General features: G+C 40.9%; 1 protein-coding gene across 2 annotated transcripts in view; it reads left to right on the top strand.

The window, feature by feature from the left end:
- The window catches only part of rimbp2 (RIMS binding protein 2), a 108,250-nt gene that overhangs the window by 3,651 nt on the left and 85,096 nt on the right, over positions 1 to 19,503 (top strand). Inside the window, exons 2-4 of one of the 2 annotated variants that reach the window (XM_034692357.1) lie at positions 2,290 to 2,383; positions 2,476 to 2,607; positions 16,647 to 16,784. In XM_034692357.1, coding sequence (XP_034548248.1) covers positions 2,318 to 2,383; positions 2,476 to 2,607; positions 16,647 to 16,784 — 336 coding nt within the window. In that variant the 5' untranslated portion in view covers positions 2,290 to 2,317. The remainder of the gene's footprint in view (positions 1 to 2,289; positions 2,384 to 2,475; positions 2,608 to 16,646; positions 16,785 to 19,503) is intronic. The other variant, XM_034692358.1, reaches the window with a different exon arrangement.

Raw genomic sequence — 19,503 nt, 5'->3', positions numbered from 1 at the left:
GCAAACCCTTAGCCGCCCCCTCCACCTTGCCACAAACAGATTCCAAAGCATATCTTATATCCTTATTTGTATTTTGTAATATCATTGAAGTGGAAGAGTTAAGCATGGAGACCTGCAACAGAGATAGACCTCCCACAGTTCAAATTGTGCCAGTCATCAAGTAAAATAAGATTAAGATATTAAGAGATTAAGATATACTTTATTGGTCCCCCATTGGGGGAAATTCTTTTGTTAAAGCAGCTTACAACACGGGACAGGGGAAAACAACAGTGTACTAACATAGTTAAAAATATATAATAATAATGATAGCAATGATAAAGGTAAAATATAATAAAATAAGTTATGACAATTATTACAGATGTATACACATTATGTACACTTCTATCAGATGAATAGATAGGTATGTTATTGCAGAAATAAAAATTGCACCAAGTTATTTAAAAAAAACATACACAGTATGAAGAACAGTGCGATTCAGATGGATACAATAGTTATTTTTGAATGTGCCAAGTCACAGTAACTGCCATGTAGTGGCATAGCATCAGTTTTACAGTGGATCACTTCTGTGCTCTAACTAAGGGAGATATTCTAAGTGACTACTTCTATTTGAATACAGCTTTTGGCTTCCTTACTTTCCTCTGAACACTTGCATGTTTATTTCTCTCATGGCTTATGGAAGTTACTCAGCTACTGGAGGCAAATGTGTCATCTAAGCATTAGGGGTGAGTATTGCCAAGAACCTCACGATACGATACGCATCACGATACTTGGGTCATGATACGATAGTATCACGATATGTCACGATATCACAATATAGTGATATATACTGATATTTTACACAGTAAACTAAGAAAAAATACAGATGGTGTAAATCACTCAATATTACTCAAAATTGAAAGGACAAATTAAGTCAAAACTCTATTTATTTATTTGATTATTTATGTATTGCACATATAAAGGAACAAAACAAACATTGCATGTTCAATAACACGAGCCAATATATAACAGATAAAATCCAATAATAAAATTAACCACTAACATGTTATGTGCAGGAGGAGCCAAAGACAAAGTATCAATGTAGAAACAGAATATCTACATACAAAACAAAAAAAAGATTAATAAGAGGGAGTAATATTTAAAACAGTGATGAAAAGAAAAGAAGGGAAAGTTAAAAAAAACAAACAAAACACAAAAGAACAGAATATTTAAACTATTTGATTGAAAACAAATTTTCCACTTTGTTGTTTTTGAAATACTGAAGTTGTTTTTTAGTTCAAACTCGGCTAAAATGTGATTTTTTTATTATAATAAAAATATCGATATTAAGAGTTGAAATATCGATATCCTGTTGGAAGTCAAAGTATCGCGATATATTGTTGTATCGATATTTTTTCACACCTCTACTAAGCATACAAAATCCTCACTGCTGGATAATTGGCAAGTGAAAAAACCTGCGTTGCAGTCCCTTAAAGTTGTGAGGAAATCTTCACACAATTTAGACTGTAAAGAAGACACTCTTGTACAGTGTCCACTGTCAAATGATATCTCCTGCCTTTAAATCTATTTAGGTAAAATGCATATTACAATTGAGTGCTTGCTTTTACTGAGATTTGTGCTGCCTTTGGAGGGAAGTCCATCAGCTGTTGGTCTCTTTTGCAGTCATATTGGAGCACACCATGTGTTAGCTGAACTGTAACTGATGACAGGACCTCTGGATGTGTTAAAATGCTGCCTCATTTCTGCCGGAGCGTGGCTTATCCTACACCCGAGATAAGTGGTCGCAAAATGATGAAAAATACTTGATTTGCAAAGTTTTATTGGTTTTGTAGTTAAATCTAACCCCCGGCTCAAAGGAATCTGTTTTAATATCAATGAAGACTATAATTAAGCCTTCCAATTATGGAGACAATCTAAACTCTTCTACATTCCGGCACCATGAGTTCTTCTAACTAAGAAGTTGAATGTTTTGATCCCAAATCACACGTTTTTTTTCACCCATATTTTTCCATTGTTAAAACAGCACTTTGCAAATCCATATGAGAAAAACAGCTGTTTGTTTTCATCATCAAAACTATGAAAATATGATAGTTTTGAAAAATTAAACTTATACTTTATTCATACAATAGCTTTTTGACAAACAGCCTAATCCTGTTTTTCTTTTTCAATCTCTAAAAGGCCATTTTAGGAGGTTTTATGGTTTATGTATTTCCAGCGGCAGCTGTGCTGTCTTTTCCTGTCTGTACTGACAGTAATCCAACATCCATTATTATGTAACTCTGCTGGATACAGATATTTATAATCTGAACATGCTGGAGTTATGACATCACCCAGCACTGCTGACCATGACGAGCGTTTGGGGAAGCATGCAAACCGTTCTGTCATGGTAGGTTATTGCTCCACCAAACAGGAAATGTATCACTGAGGTGAAATGTGATTGATGCGTGGCTTAACTCGATATCCATTTTCGTGTACCAGGGGACAATGGGTTGTCAGAAGACTTGCAAGGTGGAGAAACTCCTGAAGCAGCCTCAGAGGGAAGTGGTGTGGAGCCAGAGACAAAGGTTAGCCACAACCAAGAAGAACGGCCGGATGAGGGACACAGATAAGGTGAGCTTGATATGTTGTTTTCCTGTGTGTTGTTCGCTTTCTATGAATAAGCATTGAATCAGCCATGCATGGACACTAGCAGGGTAAACACTTGTTGATGCCTGCAGCCACTGTGTGACCTTACTCTGCACTCCTCAGCCAAGGCTCTTGACTGTCACCAAGGCTCATCATTAACAGATGCAACCATATGTGGCCTTCTGAGATTGTAATTTAACCGTTTATTACAGATGATTTAGCTACCAAAAAAAAAAGACATCCTAATGCTTTATTATTGGTGCTGTCTGCTAGTTGTTAAAGAGATTAGCTGCATTGCATTATGTAATGTGCGTATTAGTAAAATAAAAACATCAAATATACAGTGACAACACATTCATTGCATTTATGACCTTTAATGAGTCTTTTCAAATTTGTAGATAACATTCTTATTTGTTTAGTGACATGTTATTTTTAAAGACTAGTGAGCTGCAGGTTAAATATTTTGAATTTAAGAGATGTAATAAAATATACTGCATAATGACACAAACAAAGACAATAAGTTGAATAGTTACTGAAGTCTAGAAGCTCTGATAGTGTTTTTTTTCTCTCACAGTTTTGGTTCTTGCACTGAACTGGTAGGGCATTCATTTGTGCATTAGATTCACAGGTACGAGTCAATAATAAATCAATACTCATTTAAAATTGCCGTCACTGCTCTGATAGTGCCGACCTCAGATGATCCAAAATGGAACGTACTCATTTCCAGATGCACAACATGCAGCTGGGTTAGTAAATAGCCTGAGTAGCTTACATCAGCACCCATGTGCAGATTAACATTTAGTCTGTTATTACAGGGTGGTTTGCGTTTTTATATTGTCAGTGCGTGACTGTGAGAACCTGTTAATGGATGTGGTGGATTTTAGAAAGGGAACACTAAACCCATTTAAGCTGGTTCAACTTAAAAACGTAAGATCCCCAGCTGCATTAAATACACGAGTCAACCAAACCTAACTTCATCAATTAGTTTGAAGCTTTCTGAGTTAGAATTATTGAATGCAAGAGAACTATTGAAATGCAGGTTCAGTCACTGAGAAAATAAATGACAATTTGCTTTACGTGAGCATTTTGTTAGTAGCAAGAATTGGCTCTACATTTGATTTGAAGAATTGACAGCTTGTCAGAGGCTAAGTCTGTGCCCCTACTAAACTTAAATGTAAACATAAAAGATCCCTCATGTGGGTACAGTCTACAGCAGAACAACTCCTTGTATTGGTCTGAAGCAGACACTTATTGCTATATAAAGTTCAATGATTCTTGTGTCATTGTTTGTTAGGTTTTCTCCCACCGTTTCTCCTGTACTCTGCTAATCCACTAAGGAATGCTGCAGAAGCCGCTATATAGAGCTGTTAATCATAATGTCACATCCCCTCTTTTTAAAATCAAATATCTAATTAAAATTAAACTTCTCATAAAAATCAGCACTTAGACATACTGTAAATCAGCACAATCAGAACTAACTATGCGTACCGAAATGGTTTAGTGCAGTCCTAAAGGTAATGCAAAACGTGAACACACCGCACACACACAGTGTGCGCAGGGTGTGGCGCAGGTATGTAACTTCGGTTTCAGTACAGTGGCTTTCTCAACAAATCACTTCAAAACATACTGAGTTTGTATAGTGTACTGATCCGAAGCCTCAAATTGTATACCGAACTGAACCAAATTTTCTTGCACAGTTATACCCCTAGTCACACCCCTATTTTAATTTTTTTAAAATTTAATTCCATCTGTTAACATTACGGAGGTCAGGTTTAGCAGGGGGAGCTCTTAATCTTTTGGCTTCATAGTCAGTGAACACTCCTGGTGTCCATTATAATATACAGTCAATGTATTCAATTCAATAAAAGACAACTAACAAGTTTATAAACAGTGACTGTGGGAAATTACAAGCACAGAACAGGGGGAGGGGCTTGGTGTTCCTGGCTCTAGTGTTAATGGGAAGTAGCCAACTTTAAATTAAACATAAATACATTTCACGTTAGCTAGCTTACGTTTTAATGTTTTGACACATGCAGCTGACAAAGGAAAAACATCTTCTTTTTGGGGGAAGAATGAATCTCATCAAGTTTATACATTTTAAATCCTCATAATCCCCAATATCCATTATCAAGCCATAGATCAAAGATATTATTTGCAAACATCCCATCAGTGGGACATATTGATACTTTTCACAGAATTGAAGAACTTGACTGATTACTTCACATGGATTCAATTGCTTAAAGTGACAGTAGGAGAGGAGAGTTTGTAGCCCAATGAGGTGTCTGCAAAGAAAAAAAGCAGGGGTTTGTTCTCACATACTTCTTTAGCTTACTTAGGAAATCCTCAGTGCACTGGCCTTGTCACAGATGATTGTTTTGAGAGTAGAGCTAGACAGGACTGAGGTTTGCAAGTACTCAGTGAAGGCTGATAAAGACAGCATCAGGGTTGTTTACTGTGCAGGTAAACAGCAGAAAGCAGGACAGGACCTGCTGTATAAAGAGTTTAACAGTAACTGAAGAAAGTGGAGCTGGTCTGAAGCCAAAAAGTTGACATTTATACCCTGTTAAGTAGAATGTTAGAATATATTTGGGTATATTTTTAAGGTAGACTTTTTTCCTGTTTGGTCATAATCATGAGAATTATTTAATTTCTGTATTTTTTATTACAAATTTTGTTTGACTGCGTCATGTAATATCTCCAAGTAATGGTGTTGTTGTTCTTGATTATTTTAATATGCTGCATCTCAATATAGAACTTACCTTAGCACTCAGTGTTGTTATTGCTGCACCTCATGCAGCCTTTTTTTTAATCTGCAGAGGCTCTCACAAAAGGGAATGTCAAAACAGTTGTTCACACCTCCGAATGTGTCTCACCCTGCTGAGTTAAGGCAGGCCTGGAGCTCCTGGTCTGCCTTCTGACGTCCTTTGACAGCTGTCTGAACAGGTTTTGTTCCCCCTAACATTACAAGGTAGGCAAGCGTCCTCTGAATCATTATTTAAAAAACAAGCAAACACGCAACCAGCAGCACAAGCTAGTTGGTGCACCTTACATAGCCCTGTCCTGCCTGGTTTGGCTCAGGCAGGATTTACAGCTTTGAATTAGCAGTTCATGAGTTAATTAAAACACTGTGTCAGTCCATGAAGCAAATGATGTGAAGCAGAAATATGGACTACATTGCTCTCCTTCATGAAGACACATTAAGACTGGACTTTCGAGGGTCATTCATATTATTCAAGAGCAAAAAGGAAACCTTCCGAGCAGTTTCACCTTTAATTCTACTTATTAGTAAATTACCCAAAGCATTAGAAGTAGATCTAATCTAAAGAGCCCATGGTGGCTGATGTATTGACAACATGAGGTGTGCTCTCTGGTTGTTGTGAGAGCTCAGCCCTCCCCCTTCAGTGTTTACACACCAGGTAGAGGGCATGGGCGGGAACATTTGACATCAGTCCTGTGTGATGTTGTGCTGCCTGAGTGTTAAACAGCCGCTGTGCAACATAAGCTCTCAATTGGGATTGCAGAGGTGGTCCTGCTGAAGGGGGGGAAGGACCATTCTAAACAGAGGTAAGGAGCTGCTGTGGTTGCTAGGCATCCAATGCTGAGGAAAGCATATCTGTTTTGGGCCCTGCTCCTCCTCTCTGCTTTTCCCACAACAGGGTGCAACACTACTGTCAGCCACAGAGGGCAGCCATACTGCACATGCTGAGCTGCTCTCCTTCACATCTCCCTGTTGTGAAAAAAAAAAACCCAGGATGGCCCAAATAATCCCCTTTAATACCCTTCTGCACTTGATTTCCTGACCTGTGATTGGATGGTAATTCTGTTTGCTGCTGTTTGTAATAGCTGATTGGTCTGGACCACCATGCAGTGAGTGAGGGTTTGTCAAGCCAAGCCTCCGGGGAGCCTCTGTGGCATAATGACCCATGACGAGGCGAGGCACAGTCCCTGTATCAGCTTTGCAGAAAAATAGCTGATAAACACTGCAACGGGACTGAGAGCACAGACCAAAGGGGGACGCCAGAAAACCTCACATGACCTTGCCAGCTTCAATCATGGCTGCTCATCAGAGGTGGTTAGGTGGGCAGGCGGGACGATGGAGCACGTGGCTGGAAGGGCTTCTGACAGGATTGCCTCTGACTGCTGAGAACAAGAGAAAGAATGACCAATTCTGATTAAGGAAGACGAAAGGCATCCTGAAGAGGGAGCGCTGCTCATTGCCGCTGCGCACTGCACTGCCTCTGCACCCCTGCGTGCCTGTGTCTGTGTGACTAAGCGTGTGTGTATGTGTGTGAGAAAGAGAGAGAGAGAGAAAGAGAGAGGGGAAAGGGGGCGTGTAGATGTGTGTGTGCTCTGCTGCACAGCCAGGGTAGTGTGAGCTGAGTGATGCTCGCTGGCCGTCTCTCTCTCTCTCTCTCTCTCTCTCTCTCTCTCTCTCTCTCTCTCTCTCTCTCTCTCTCTCTCTCTTTCTCCCTCTCTCCCTCTCTCCCTGCGCTGCCTGGCTGTGCCTCTTTCGAGCATTGATGAACCATTTTATGCTACAGAGCTGCCGTAGCCATCATCCTGGTCCAGTTGCCGGCTGCTTCTCTGTCCTTCCAACACATTAGGAAACACCTGCCACTGCATCACTCTCACAACAGCTGCTGCTAAGGTACTGTACCATCTACTGTCTGCTGTCAAACCGTGTGTTTTTCTGAGACAGGGCTTGTTGTGCTGCCTCTGCTGCAGGATCCCTGGATGCTGCTGCTGCTGCTGCTGCTTCTGCTGCTGCTGCTGCTACTGGAGGGATAAGGATCATCCTACCATGTATTAGACTCTTGACGGCTACGATAATTGAAATGTACTCTTCTCCCTATCACACACAAATGTAGCCCTCTATCTTTACATGCATTTCTTTACAAGAGGCTGGTCCTGTTTTGAGTTCCTGCTCAGAATATCTACATTAGACGGCACTGAGAGGAGTCAGAGGACATTGCACATCATTTGCATGCTGTAAGGATTCACTGTCAAACTGATATGTGGTCTGAATTTCCTGTCCTGAATGAAAACATGATGCAGGGATTTTTAAAGGAACACATCATTCTGCACAGCAGGAGCAGTGTGTTTATTGTCTGTCGGTGATATAACATCATTTCCCCGGTTGATGTTGGCTCTGGTTGTCACTGGCATGCCTGTCAGAGGATGCTCGCTATACAGTCATGCAGAAGAGATGTGTGTTTTTTAGCTCAGAGACACCATTACAGTCACAGAGTTGTGTGAATTATTTAGTATTGTGATTAGTAATCAGTAGACAGCATTTATTTGATATTAATCAAACTGCTTGGGTAGATTTTGTCATGCATTTCTGCAGATTATCCATCAGTATCGTGTACCAGTGTAGACTGATGGCATTGCAAGGCTGTCAAGACAGCAGCTGATACTGTGTGGTCGGTGTGTTTTTCTATCTTCACAAGCCAAAGAGGTGGTCTTCAGCATGCTTAAGTGTGTGTGCATTATAAATGGATGCAGAGGGCTGTATGGGGCATTAACAGATATGTAAAGGCTGTCAGTGTTTCTGCATGTCATATCATTAGTTGGCAGTGAGACAGGATCCTATAGGTGGCAGTCATGAGTGTAGAGGAAAAAAGAGTGAAGGCTAAACTGTGCAAAAATATGTTGTCTGTTCATGTGTGCACAGGTAAGGATGTTTTACCACCTCCCAAGGTCACTCATTTGAGGAGCTTCTATAATTAGGGCTGTCAGTCTGGACTTACACCCCAGGTGTGAGCGAGTGCTGTGGTGACAAACTCCCATTCATACTGTGGCTCCTCCTGCCCACCTTGACAAGCAGGCATGGTCATTCATCATTTTGCTAGTTATCCCTGAGCTGCCAGCAAGCGGCTTTTATCATCACTGTGCGCAGGAGACAGGTATTCATATTTCTAACCTAAATTTGTTTGCTCTGCAATGAGTTGATTACAAGGGAGATGGCTGGAGGGTGGTATTGATAGCTGTGGGTGAGCTCAAGAGGAAGGAAGGGTACTTATGAGCATCTCTGAAATCCAGCCCTGGGTCAAATGATATTTGCATAAAATACTTGGTATTTATTTCCTCCCTTGGGTTGCACTGAACGGATGTTCACTGAATGGGTGCTGCAGAGGGAGTTCAGAGATTTTGTCTGCCATCTCAGAAAACTATACTGGATTTAAATTAAAAGGCTTTGTTTTTTTTCTTACTTTAATGAAGCCATCTGTTATTTGTGCATATGAAGATGAAGATCCAAGACTCTGGATTTTTTTGAAAGTGTCACTGGGGAGTTTTCAAATATCATGCATTTACATATTGGCAATTATTTTGTTTTCAGGCCTGATTCAAGTCAGTTATTTGAATTGCGACCAATTTTAATGAGTAAGACATTTAAAATTGAGTGACTGATTTTTTTGGCTGATTAGAGAGCAAACAAGAGCTGTGAACACAACACTTACATGTTACACCTTTATTACACCACATGTTAGCTGCTCACATCTGTCAGACACAGAGCAACATTAGCATCATGCGGGGTCATGCTTCTGTCAACCCAGCATCTCCTTATAGAAATATCTTGCTCCTATATGCTAAATGCTCTCCTGTTGTCACCCTCTAGTCTCTTCTATGTATATCTGCCACTGTGCAGGGAGTTGGTGATGTAAAGTGGATTTATTAGAGTTTTTTTTTTCTTCACTGAAAACAGCTGCTGGGTCTTAAAATGAAGCTGAGAACAGTGAAGTTTTGACTGTTTAACTTGAACAATGTGCTAAAATACTCCAAAATGCCCATTAAGAGGTTAGAGTTGCAGTAGTTTGGTGACATTTCTCTGTGGGTTCATCACTTTAGTTGCCAGTAGATATTCACTCCTTTGTAGAATAAGGTTTAATGAGCGCAGCATCACAGTTGAAATAAACACGTCATGTCTTTCTATGGAATAGTTTTTAAATGATTGAAAGTCTCTCTGTATTACTGAACACACACAGTACTTGATATTACCTTATTGGTATTTCTTGCAGATGTATACTTTCCAACACTGTATGTGTCCGGTTATGGCCATGCTGGTTTATGAGTTTGGCAGTGATTTTAATGTGAAGCTGGTCTGTGTAGATCTTTATTAAAATGACTAACACTTTAAAGGCCACATCATGCAGCATGTGCATGAATGTGCAACCTCATATGGTGACACAGTTAGCAACCCTTTTGGCTAATGCAGATGGTGCACACAGCTAGCAGTTGGAACTGAAATTGTAATTAGGAACAAATTGATTGGGTGGTGCTGTTGAAATCCCTAAAGAATGCATCATCAGTAAATACCTCTGTATGTGTCCTGTGGTACATTGCATGTCGGATATGCTGAGTTAGGACTGTCAGTGTGAAGTACTGTCTCCATTGCTAATGTTCATGACACCAAAGTAAATGGAGGAGTGCTGAGGCTCCGAACATGGCTGCTCAACGGAGGATGAAGCAGTGTGAGAAGAGCATGGCTCAGCATGCTCCTGAGTGACTGAAGCTACGCTGTAGTAACAGCTGGACTGTGCTCTTGGCGCCTGGATGTGGCCTGGATAAAGCACGTGACCTCGCCACAGTGTGAGGCATTAGTGATATGAACAGCAGGGTCCACGGCCGTTGTTACATAACACCATCTTCGCTGGGAAAGCTCTGTAAAGATGGCTCCGGGAGACTCAGTGACAGTGGAGTGAAAGTGCATTATCATTGTCAGCGACTGCATCGCTCACCCTGATTGTTGAACTGTCCCGTGCATGACAAAGCAAGCATGTGTCTGTGATGTGACCGGAGGATGCTTTCATGTGAGGGCAGATTTATGTACTTGGTTTCTGCTTTAAGCCTCTAGACTTGATCCATTTAAAACACATGCTCAGTGTACTCATGTTCTTGTTCATACATGTGTGTGAGTCTGCTTGCATGTGTGTGACACCAGGATGTGGGTGTTGCAGTGTGCATTAGAAAAAATGATTATGTGTATGTTTACATACAGCACATGTTCGTGTTAAAGAAAGCTCCTGCGGCTCAAATGTAATGTAAGAAGATATGTTGTGCCAGCTGTCGTCATGTCGACAGTTTGACTGACCGTTATAGTGTTGCTCTGACAGCCGAGAGTGACTAGCTGCTGACTGCAGCTGAGGTCAGAGGAGAGTAGCCAGTAATCACCTTAGGGATCTGGCTGCATTCATAATTGATTGTTCCTGGAGTTGATCAGGGCTGTCCACCCAGTCAGATGAAAAGCACTGATCTGGTGTAAACTGCACAAGATTAGACAAGCCCCTGAGTTGTAGCGGTTCAAGGGATGGGTAGTAGAAAAGTTTTTGATTGGGGTGCCAGTTTGGCCTATACTGGTTAAGTGGTGCGCCCCATGTACAGAGGCTACAGTCGGACGGCCCAGGTTCGATTTTAACCCGCCGCCCCCCTCTCTCTCTCTGTTTCCTGCACTGTCCACTGTTCTATCATCTCTGAATAAAAGCCACAAAAAATAATTAAAAGTTCTTGATCAAGGCTTGTAATACAATTAGCATCCATAATAATGATAAACCTATTCACCAGGTGGATCAAACAGCCCAGTGCACAGAAGCAGTAGCCACAACAGCGTGTTAGTATGCAGTTTTTGCTTTCATGTGAGTTAAATGCAGAACACAACAAATTTCCAATTCAAAGCATTGTTTTAGCTGATGATCAACAGAACAGATGTCCTCTATCCACCTTATTCCTAGCCCCCTTGATACGTTGTGTGAATTGTGAGTGTGAATTCTTGTGTGTTTTGTAACTAACACAGAACCTGCGATTTCCTCAGAAAACGGGATGGTTATCCTGATCTTACCTTATTGGTTCAGGGACTTAAAATAAGGGAACATCAACAGTTACACCCCAAACAGATTCTGTGATTATTCCTTTGTTTTGTATGTAGGATGAAATGGTCTCAGATAACTTAAAGTAGCATATTTCGCTCCTTTATTAGCTTCGTTATTGCAGAAGGTAAAATTCTGAATAACCTGAAAAGCTTATGATCAGTATTCACATTGTGATAAGGTCCATCTCATTCTCATTAAGGTCACCTTAGTGTTACAGTACAGTTCACAATTATTAAGAAATGAGAAATCATTACAGTTTTAACATAGTTTGTTGTGTTGTGTCTTGATGCTAAACCTATTTGGTTTTGTGTGCATGTAGTTTAGCTTTGATTTCTTAGAACATCTATAAAAATATTTTGCCTATTTGAACTGCATCAGGGAAAGTTAAATTACAATAGTTGCATACTTAAATATATTTTGCTGCCCTGCGCTCTGTACAGCAATTACCATTAACATTGCACCTAAACTCTATAAGACAATAGTGAAACCAGCATCCTGTCATTCTCCTCTCACATAAAATCAGAACGTTACCCAATGCCAGCCACGTCTTCTTGGACTCCTTGTGAAAACCGACTTTCAGAACCTCAACTGACTTAATCTTGCCCATGTCGGTTATTCATTTATCTTTTTTATAAATCTGTTAAATAGTTCATCTGTAGTTAGAATTGTTTCCTTCAGCTATTTTGTTACAAAGATAAGATTTGCACTCTTTCATTTGACAAAATAACCCAGTTTTTCTTTATTTTTGTATTACATATTTTGCATTTTTCCTTTATTAGATAGGACAGTGATAGAAATGTGGGGAGTACAAAGAGGGGGGGAGACATGCAGCTAGGAGTGGGAATCAGAAACTGGATCTGACTTAGAACCGGTTCCAATTGATCATTTCCATCGTAATTGTACATCTCAAATGTTATCGATTCTTCTTAACAATTCATTTCCGAAGTCACGTCACAAGACAGAACTCCATCAGGACACTTCTGCAAATATAACCTTCAATGTAGTTTGGTATCTGTTAAATAAAACTGTATTCGCTGAATTGAGGGTGAATTCCATTCAAAACAGCCGCTGTAGGTGGTTAGTCATGAAGGTTAGCCATCTTATCTCTACTTCGGCTTTGTCACCAAAAGCTACACACATGATCCTTTTCATAGCATTGCATTCCCGAGAAGGTGTATAGAGGGAAAAAGAGTGGCTAGCCTCCTGACTGCACACTTGTATTCACCAAGGGGCATTGGAGGGACATATCCTGATGTAACCTTTGCCTGTTTTTTCTCTTTTTTTAAGCGTTTCTTTCCCTCAGTCTGTACGCTCTAGTGAGGAGGATGACTCGTCTCTGGTTAAAATCTTGTACATTGTTCTGCGATGGAAGATTCGTACCTAAAAGCTGTCAGAGCTCCTAAAACAAGCTGTGCTAATGTTAGCGTCAGCTAAAGGCTCACCCTCCAGGGGAATTTCTGCCAAAGGGCATCAGAGAGAGACTCTGCTTTTTTCAGTCTTTTAACCAGCTTTATTTTTGTCTCCTGAGAAATTGAATACAGTTTTAAATGTGTAATGAAAAACACAAGAAGGTGTTGATAAACTACGTAATCTGGTTTCTTCAGGCCCTGATTTCTCGTTGTGATCTCGTCAAACTTAAGAGAAATATACATACATAGAAAAAAAATAGTAATCCCATGCTTTAACCATAATGGGCAGCCTTCTGTGTTTTTATGTAACAGTGATCCATACTGTATAAAAGCTTATTTCTCCATCAATCAATGCTCCCTCACTGTGAAATTGTGAAGTAATGTAAAAGTGATTGACTCTATAGAAACCAGTGCGGGGAATGTATTAATGTGACAAGGAAAAGCAACTGTCTGCACAGCAACAGGATTTGAGCTCGCAGCAGCCAGGCAAGACTAACAAGACAAAACCCACAGCATAGAGAGAAAATGAAGGACGGAGAGTTACACTGCTGTCTCTGAGCTGTCAGGGAGTTTGTATTTGTGGTCAGCTCGGTAAGGTAGGGCGCTGTTTGGTTCTGTTCTGAAAGGTTGACATTTATGCATAAGGGCGGCTGCTGAGGATGATTATGTGGATCTTGCCAAAATCCACAGGCAGTGATGATTATTTGTAAGGATTTGCTTTGTAATAAAAAGCTTATCCTGCAGGTTCAATCCCTGTCTCTGTCTCTGTCTCTGCCTTTCTGCTTACAGGTTTAGCTCAGTGTGTCTGCTGTGCCCTCGCTGTACCCGGTCTTTCTTTAAATAGCAGCGCCATGTTTAGTTTCTCTTTGCATAAACCTTAATTGGTTAAATTATACTTTTCAAGATGATACGGAATGATGTAAACCCTGATCAATTTGGTCGGCTTTTAGCTGACAACAGCAGACATCAATGAGGGATCCTCTGATGTCTGAGGTAGTTGTCGAACATCATGTCCACTGCTCATGTTCTTTACACCGACACGCTCTTCTCTGTGTATTGTCAGCCATGTTGGAGGTTAATTGCACATTCTTTGATAACATATTATTGGCAGGCAGTGCATCAGGCACACCGTGTCAGACAGTTAAAGGCCCACTTTCTGTTTCTGCAGCACTTTTAACATTGAGGATGATTAATGGAATGCTAATGTGCTCCAGCGTTAATTCTTTGTGTTTATGTGGGGATGTAATTGATTCTAATGTCCCGATCAAGTGGAATTTCACAGCAGATTACTGGAAAAAAAGGCCTGTTTATGCAGTGTGTGCTGCTGCAAAGGAAGTCCTATTTTGTAGTCATCAATCTCTGTTATCTGTATAATGGGACCTTATACTGTCCTGTGTGTTAGGCCCCTGTGGAGTTGGTAAGCCTGCCGTCCAATCCGCTGCCTGCATGTTGTCCTGCCATCGAACAGGGGCATAAGCTAATTGCATGAAGAAGCTGTAATAAGGTGGATTGAATTAGCTTTGCCCGGACTAAAATGAATTAAAGAGGCCGTCGTGACATACAGAGTCCCAAACTGACTCATTATACCCATTCAGTCATATATATCATAATACAGGGTATTATCGTAGAAATGCTGACAGTCGAGGGGCCACAACCCGACATGAGTTTGTGCAAATGATTTTATGCTGGAATAACAAACAGTTTCTAATTTAGTTTAATTAGAAATGCCTGCATGGAACTCTTCTTAATACGGATGAAAACAAAAAGCTAACCCCCGGCACCGACAATTATCACAAATAATGAGCTCGTGCTGTTTTAAATGTCATTCAATCAGATCCTATGTGCGTGTCTGAGCCAGCCGATCATGTTTGTTGTAATGAAATGTTTGCAAATGTTACATCTAAAATGTTGTAGTTGTAATAATTATGTAAAAGAAACATTAGTCCTGAACTTTCATTATTTCGTTCACTCAAAACATTTGGAGACAGCTGCAGCCCTGTCTAAACTTTATGTAACATTCTGTGGGTACACAGTATCAGCATGATTAAACTTGGTTGCCTCTTTGCCAACAAAGTAGGTGTGTTAAGTCATCAAGGGGTCATGTATTTAAACACAGTCCCAAGACAATGTAACTTGCATTAAAATGTGATGAATCTGTGCATGAGAAAGAGAGTGAATGGCAGCAGATGTTGGGGAGAAGAGCTTTTGAGCACCTAATAAAGTTGAAGTGGATGGAGAGGGTACATGGCTTTAGGAGCCGTGCCCTACAGCTGGAGTGCGGACGGAGCAGGACAGAGAAAGCCTTTGTCCAGATGTCTGTTTGTGTTCAGGAGGTTAAGGCACTGCCTCCCGCCATTAGAAACAAACACTAATTGCCCATTGGCCCCGGGTTGGAGATGTGCAGCTGGGGACATGTGGCTAAAAATAGCACAGCTTGTTCCCATGAGTGGCGGGCACACAGCACCATAGCATTAGTATTCAGCTCTAAAACATGGCATGGATTAAAAAGGTCATCTTTTGGCCATGGCTACAAATGTCAGGGTACAAAGTGAAACTAGCACAAAGCAGGTTAGCTGCGAGCAGCACCTCTGGGCTCGCCCACATTTGGACCAACCTACTGAACCTGCGTCCTCTGTCTGCACACTCTGTTTCCATGTGACATTTTCCTGTGAGTGTCATGACATCCTGCGTTTTGTTTGTAGCCCAGCAGCATCCACGCTTGTTCCCATGAAGCTTTCACCGCCATGCAGCGCTGGCCTTCCATGCTTGAGTCGAGTTACAGCTCTCCCTCTATGACACAAAAGCAGCATCTGGTTCCACCTGACTGGAGCTATGAATAATTGAAGAGGAGGCATTATTATTTCCAGCCAGCTCCACTAGCTTGGCAATAACAAGCAGTTTAGGTAGTGCTATCAGCGTCGCTGGCTAAGTGGTTGAGCATGGAGAGAGGATGTTATTTTACCTCGTTGGCATCTTATACTTGTGTGGGTTTGTAAGTATCTGGTTGAATGAGTGCTTAAGTGTTATTTTTGTTGATACACTAGGTCAACATGTTGCTTGGTTGTTTACAGATTTAGGAGTGTGAGTAAACATAGCTGTATGAAGCATCTGGCTGTCTTGAATAATACAATTAAGCAAACATTAGACCACTAGTTAATGTCAATGGCATGAACTTATAAATAAGCACAACCCGCCTGAACTATTCATTAGATTTTACGACCTATCCATTCTAAGAAGTCAATTTTCTATTCATCATTTGCATTGTTTTTCTCACCTGATTTGGAAACAGCTGACTTTATTCTTCATTTCTTGCAGTCCAGTAGAACACAGGGTCAATATGTGCTCATAGCTGCTGGTGGGCAGATAGTCCAGTAGATACCTTGTTATTCTTTTGTGAGACAGAACCTGTGAGGAAGAATGAAGGTTGAACTCGCTGTTTGCACTGTGAGTGTAGCCGTTAGCTGTTTTTCCACTCAGACCACCTGACAGCTCTGAGCAGCCACTCAGCTGCACTTAGAGATAGAGAGTGAACAGATTTCATCACTAGGGGGCCTTAGCCGCAGTGGTGGAGGGTTATTTGGAGGAATTTAGTCAGCCGAAATTTGTGAAATCAAACTGTAGTACTGCTTTTGTCAAAATGACCACGAACAATTGTGGAAAGGTTTAATTTCATATGCAATCCCACAGCGTTATTATGACTTCAGTGTTTTGATTTGACTGACTGTGTTCTTTCTGTCTCCTCCCACAGCTGAGAAATGAAGTTTCGCCCCTCCAGCTCTCAGGTGTGCAGCGTGTGGACAGCTTTCATCTTTTAGAGGCCAACAGCAAAGCTCTGAGACTCGGCCAGGAGACCCTGAGCCACCAGAGGCTAAAGCAGAAATTACTGGTGAGTTACAGAGAGATAAAGGCTTGTTGGTGCTAAACCAGGCATGGACTATTATCAGGGCATTGAAGATGGCTGTTGAGGCATTTTCTCTCAATAGTTGTTTGACTTTTGTGTCGCTCTTTCTGCCTTTGGTTGTGAACTCGTGAATCATGAGTTATTTTTCCTCCAGTTACTGGTTTAATTTTGAAATGAGCCATGCTCCCACCTCCTCGTGTTCTATTAGAATAATCAATGGGAGTAATTGGGGTCATAACAGCAGTTTTCTTGGTATTTCATGACTGCTGACCATTTTACAGAGAAGTGAGTAGACAGTGCCTCCAACTCAGGGCAGTGTGTTGAATCCTCTCTGCCTTAGGAGGAGGAGGAGACTGGGGCTATAAATGTTGTTTCAGACTGATCCATTGGCGAACTTAGCGTACATTTATTCATCCATATTTTTCTCATGAATCATATGCTTGGGGATAACATTTTTTCATAAATCACCAATGATGCTTGGGAACTAACATTTGAGTTTGTATAATCAGTTTGGTCTTTAAGGTTGTACTTGTTCAGTCAGTGCTACACAATTTAAAAGACAAGCATGGCGGCTTATCAGAGCAAAGTTGCCCTTGTGTTCCACAAAGACTCAAGCTTCACTTTAGAGATTCAAAACCTTTGGTGATAAAAGTAATCATACATACTGAAAACCAAAACCATCCTGAGGATGCCTTCTGCATATGATCTGACTTTAACACCGGCAGTCTGTACTGCACTGGGTCACTGAGTGAAGATGTTTTAATACCTTAAGCACATCGTCTGATACATTTTATACATGGGGCACATTCTTGGATACATCGGCATGCCATGAAATGATAAAAACTAACCTGAAGTGGAAAGTCTGTTGATGCCAGTATGGGAGCACCGGAGAAACTGACTGGGGCGGCTGTGATTCTGGAGATAAGGAGGTCATCAACTAGACAGAGGATTGGCAGTCTGATACATGGTTTCTCCAGTCTGCAAAACAAAATGTGTCTGCGAGCATGACATTGGACCTCAGATTGGTACTTAAGGCATAGGCTCAGTGTGTGAATGTGATTAAGTAAGATTCTGATGGGCAGGTTGGCACTTTGCATAGCAGCCTCTGCCATCAGTGTGTGTATGTATGTGTGAATGGGTAAATGTTGGCATGTAGAGCAGAGCAGTTGTTGAGAATGACTAGATACTAGAAGCTGCAGTTCATTTCCTGTTTATCAAACTCATACTAATGCTTCATTTTCTCACTTTTCACCTCTCATTTTCTCCCTCAACATTATGTTTGTTTACCACTCTACCTGTTCAGCGTCATTTCCTTCAGAGGAGACCCAGCAGCCATGTTGTTGAAAAATGCCTGGGACAGTAAACAGCAGGTTTCCAGAGCAGAGCGAGCTTTGTTTTCCTCAGGCTTTTTCCAGGCTGCGATCTCACAGTGGAGGCTGCTTGTAATTCCCTCGGCTTCCCCTGACGTCTGTGGTTCAATATGAATGAGCTGCATCGATTAGACCTCAGTGTGGTGCTTGCGCAAAGGGGATAAGTTGTGTGTGTTTGTGTGTGTGTGTGAGGGGCTTCTGGCTGTCTGTCCTGTGTTTCCTCAGCACTTCCCAGACAGTTGTTTTCACAGGGGGTGAAGTTATGGGTGACATGTTTTGGCTGAAACACACACTGAAGCCTCATTATTAGCAGCTTCCTCAGGCGTGAAATGAAACCTGATGTATGTTTCCAAGCAATCAAAGAGAGGAAAACATTTTAGTGGCTGCAATAACAGATGAAACTAAAAGTGTTATCAAATAGATTTCCTTTTTTTTTTTTTTTAACGTTACTGTGCACAAACACATGACACCCACAGCCTCTCCAGCCTTCTCGTCACACACCAAGAGTGTGTGCCTCTCTTGTTAAAGTCCCTCAGGTGTAGAGTCTGTAGGGATGCTAGGTTAGCACTGCTGCACTGTGATTATTTGCAAAATGAAGGTGGTGTGAACTTTATTTTTAAACCCTCAGCTTGCTTGTGACATGGCTACTTGATAATTAGCTTGTCAACATTACTCCGCCTTTACAGTCAGCTTTCCCCCAGCAACCAAATATAGGTAATAGAACCTGTTTTAAAAAGAAGAGCTTGAATGAATTTGTTAATTTGTGAAACTCCATAAAGATCCTACAATGATTCTGTGAAGAGGATATTTTGATTTGATTCTCTGCCTTGATTTGATGTCTTTATTTTGAACATATGGAGAAAAAAAACATACAAGCAAAAAAGAAGAAATAATAACACAAAAAAAATCAATCAACTCTATCGTCATGTACTTAAACATTTTGATTGTGCAAAGGGAGTAGGAAGAAGTAAAAACGTATCTTATCCTACCCCTTTATTCACTATTTTCTGTCATTACATGAATGCATTCCCACAAAGCAAATCCTCAAAAACTTATCTTCAAATTTACACGTACAATCCATAGACAGTATAATTAATGGACGTAATATCTGTGACATCACCCATCTGTTTCTGAAGCGCTGTTTAGAAGTCAATATATCAATTAAAGTAAACCATCAGTTAAAGAGGCGGGCTTTGAGCTTCCTCGCCAACAGCTACTGTGTTCCTGCCTGTCAATCAAGTCAGCTGTGCCTCTCATAATGAAAAACTTGTAGTATTAATATCTTTAATTGAAAGACATCAACCTTTTTCTTCCTCCTTGTACCTCATGAAAAT

The sequence above is a fragment of the Notolabrus celidotus genome, chromosome 9, assembly GCF_009762535.1.
Source record: "Notolabrus celidotus isolate fNotCel1 chromosome 9, fNotCel1.pri, whole genome shotgun sequence".
NCBI classification, from domain to species: domain Eukaryota; kingdom Metazoa; phylum Chordata; class Actinopteri; order Labriformes; family Labridae; genus Notolabrus; species Notolabrus celidotus.
This window is presented reverse-complemented; position numbering and strand designations above follow the sequence as displayed.